We start from the raw sequence: 3,261 nt of genomic DNA, 5'->3' as shown, positions 1-3,261 counted from the left end.
ATATATTAAATATTTATTATTATGTTGTTTTTATGTTGTTATAATAATAATAATAGTAATATATTAATAATAATAATAATAACAACAATAATTAGAATAATAATAATAATAATAATAATAATAATAATAATAATAATAATAATAATAATAATAATAATAATAATAATAATAATAATAATAATAATAATAATAATAATAATAATAATAATAATAATAATAATGATAATAATAATAATAATAATGTATAATAATAATAATAATAATATATATAATTATAATAATAATTATTATTATTATTACGGTAATAATAATAATCATCATAATTATAATAATTATCATAATAATAATAATAATAATAATAATAATAATAATAATAATAATAATAATAATAATAATAATAATAATAATAATAATAATAATAATAATAATAATAATAATAATAATAATAATAATAATAATAATAATAATAATAATAATAATAATAATTATAATGATAATGATAATGATAATGATAATGATAATGATAATGATAATGATAATAATAATAATGATAATAATAATGCTAATCATAATAATACTAATAATAATACTAATAATAATAATAATAATAATAATAATAATAATAATAATAATAATAATAATAATAATAATAATAATAATAATAATAATAATAATAATAATAATAATAATAATAATAATAATAATAATAATAATAATAATAATAATAATAATAATAATAATAATAATAATAATAATAATAATAATAATAATAATAATAATAATAATAATAATAATAATAATAATAATAATAATAATAATAATAAAAAAAATAATAATAATAATAATAATGATAATAATAATGATAATAATAATGATAATAATAATGATAATGATAATGATAATAATAATAATGATAATAATAATGCTAATCATAATAATACTAATAATAATACTAATAATAATAATAATAATAATAATAATAATAATAATAATAATAATAATAATAATAATAATAATAATAATAATAATAATAATAATAATAATAATAATAATAATAATAATAATAATAATAATAATAATAATAATAATAATAATAATAATAATAATAATAATAATAATAATAATAATAATAATAATAATAATAATAATAATAATAATAATAATAATAATAATAATAATAATAATAATAATAATAATAATAATAATAATAATAATAATAATAATGATAATAATAATGCTAATCATAATAATACTAATAATAATACTAATAATATAATAATAATAATAATAATAATAATAATAATAATAATAATAATAATAATAATAATAATAATAATAATAATAATAATAATAATAATAATAATGATAATAATTATAATGATAATGATAATGATAATGATAATGATAATGATAATGATAATAAGAAAAATAATATATAATAATAATAATAATAAATACTAATAATAATAATAATAATAATAATAATAATAAGAAAAATAATATATAATAATAATTATTATAATAATAACAATGCTAATAATAATAACAATAACAGTAATGGAAGGTCTGATGGAGTTATTCATATTGAACAGCTAATTAAATATGTCGTTGCGACCTGAAGATTTAGTTATTCTTGAACCCGGTAATCACGGAGATAGTGATATAGATGTAGAAATTGACGAACTATTTGGTAATGAAGAAAATATGGAAGAAGAGAATGAAAGGATCCCTTCTGAGATATTTACACAGATAGATTGGGATATTACGAATTCTGTTTGTGAACAAGGGTCTACGTTGGGAAATAGAGATGAATTTGTAGACACATCATGTTTAATTCAGAAGGGAATGTTATTTGACTGCAAGGAAGATCTTCAATTAGCCGTAAAAAAGTACTGTGTCACCCAACACTACGAAATTGTTGTAGTCGAATCGAACCAAAATATTTGGTCTGTTCGATGCAAACAATGGAGTAATGGTTGCAACTGGAGGTTACGTGGAAGTAGGCGTAAAAGCCACGGATTGTTTGAGATCAGTCGACTGGAAGGAGAGCACTCGTGTCTGTACTCAAACCTAACACAAGATCACTCACAACTAGATTCTAATTTTATGAGTATTGAAATTCAAAACATAGTCAGAGCTGATCCTAGTGTTACTGTGTCTGTGCTCATGGAAATGATAAAACAACAGTATGGTTACACGGTTAAATACAGACGGGTGTGGCAAGCGAAGAGGAAAGCTTTGGTTGCTGTTTTTGGTGATTGGGACAAATCGTACAATGAGCTCCCGTACTGGTTGAGTGCCGTTGTACATTATAATCCAGGAACTCGAGTTGATTGGTTTTTTCTTCCATCTGATGTACCTGGGACAACCATATTTGGACGCGTTTTCTGGGCATTTGGTCCTGCAATAGAAGGGTTCAAATATTGTAGGCCATTAATTCAAATCGACGGAACCCATTTGTATGGAAAGTATAAAGGGAAAATGTTAACTGCCCTATCTATCGATGCAAATGGTCATATATTTCCTCTTGCATTTGCTATTGTGGAAGGGGAAAACGCGTCCAGTTGGTCATGGTTTCTTTATGCATTGCGCCAGTACGTTACTGATCGAGATGGCATTTGCTTGATCTCCGACAGGCATAGGGGCATTCTTTCTGCCATTAATAATGAGGAGATAGGTTGGAGTGAACCACGAGCATTCCATCGATATTGTCTTCGTCATGTTGCTAGCAACATCAATAATAAATACAAATCGAAGCAACTAAAAGATTTGGTGGTGTTCATATTTATGAATTTCTTGACAACTTTAGAGGATTGTTTTTTCGGCAGAGCAATAGATTCATTTACATTAACCTCATTTGTGGTCTTGTGATCAAGTGTTTCTTCCTTATACACAGTTTTGAAAGCAACACTCTTCCTTTCTTATCATCTCTGTTTGATATGACCATCTCAAAAGTAGTTAGAGATCCAAAAAGTTCATCTAATTTTAATTTAGTAATGTCATGCGCTTCCTCTATAGCAGTTACCTTCATATCAAACTTACTAAGCAAAGATTGTAACATTTTACATACTATCTTTGACTTAGGAATCCTCTCTCCAAGAATAAAAGACTCATTTGCAATTTCGAGAACTCTCTCATTATAGTAAAAAATAGTCTCTTCTTCAGGCATCTTTAGTGCTTCAAACTTAAATGTAACCAGCTGCAGGCTTGATATTTTAACTTTCGTTGTACCTTCATGAGCAACTTCCAATATTCTCCAAG

The 3,261-nt window shown here is 21.7% G+C and overlaps 1 protein-coding gene across 1 annotated transcript; it reads left to right on the top strand.

Moving 5' to 3' along the window:
- The first annotated feature begins 1,602 nt into the window (after positions 1–1,602).
- On the top strand, positions 1,603–2,871 carry LOC127148871 (uncharacterized). The gene has a single exon (XM_051083259.1). It carries the CDS (start codon positions 1,603–1,605, stop codon positions 2,869–2,871), a length of 1,269 nt encoding a protein of 422 aa, XP_050939216.1.
- The last annotated feature ends 390 nt before the right edge of the window (positions 2,872–3,261 follow it).

This window comes from Cucumis melo, chromosome 4 (assembly GCF_025177605.1).
Source record: "Cucumis melo cultivar AY chromosome 4, USDA_Cmelo_AY_1.0, whole genome shotgun sequence".
Taxonomy (NCBI): Eukaryota; Viridiplantae; Streptophyta; class Magnoliopsida; order Cucurbitales; family Cucurbitaceae; genus Cucumis; species Cucumis melo.
This window is presented reverse-complemented; position numbering and strand designations above follow the sequence as displayed.

Coding starts and splice junctions, on each gene's coding strand:
- LOC127148871 (XM_051083259.1), top strand. CDS start 1,603: ATGTCGTTGCGACCTGAAGATTTAGTTATTCTTGAACCCGGTAATCAC.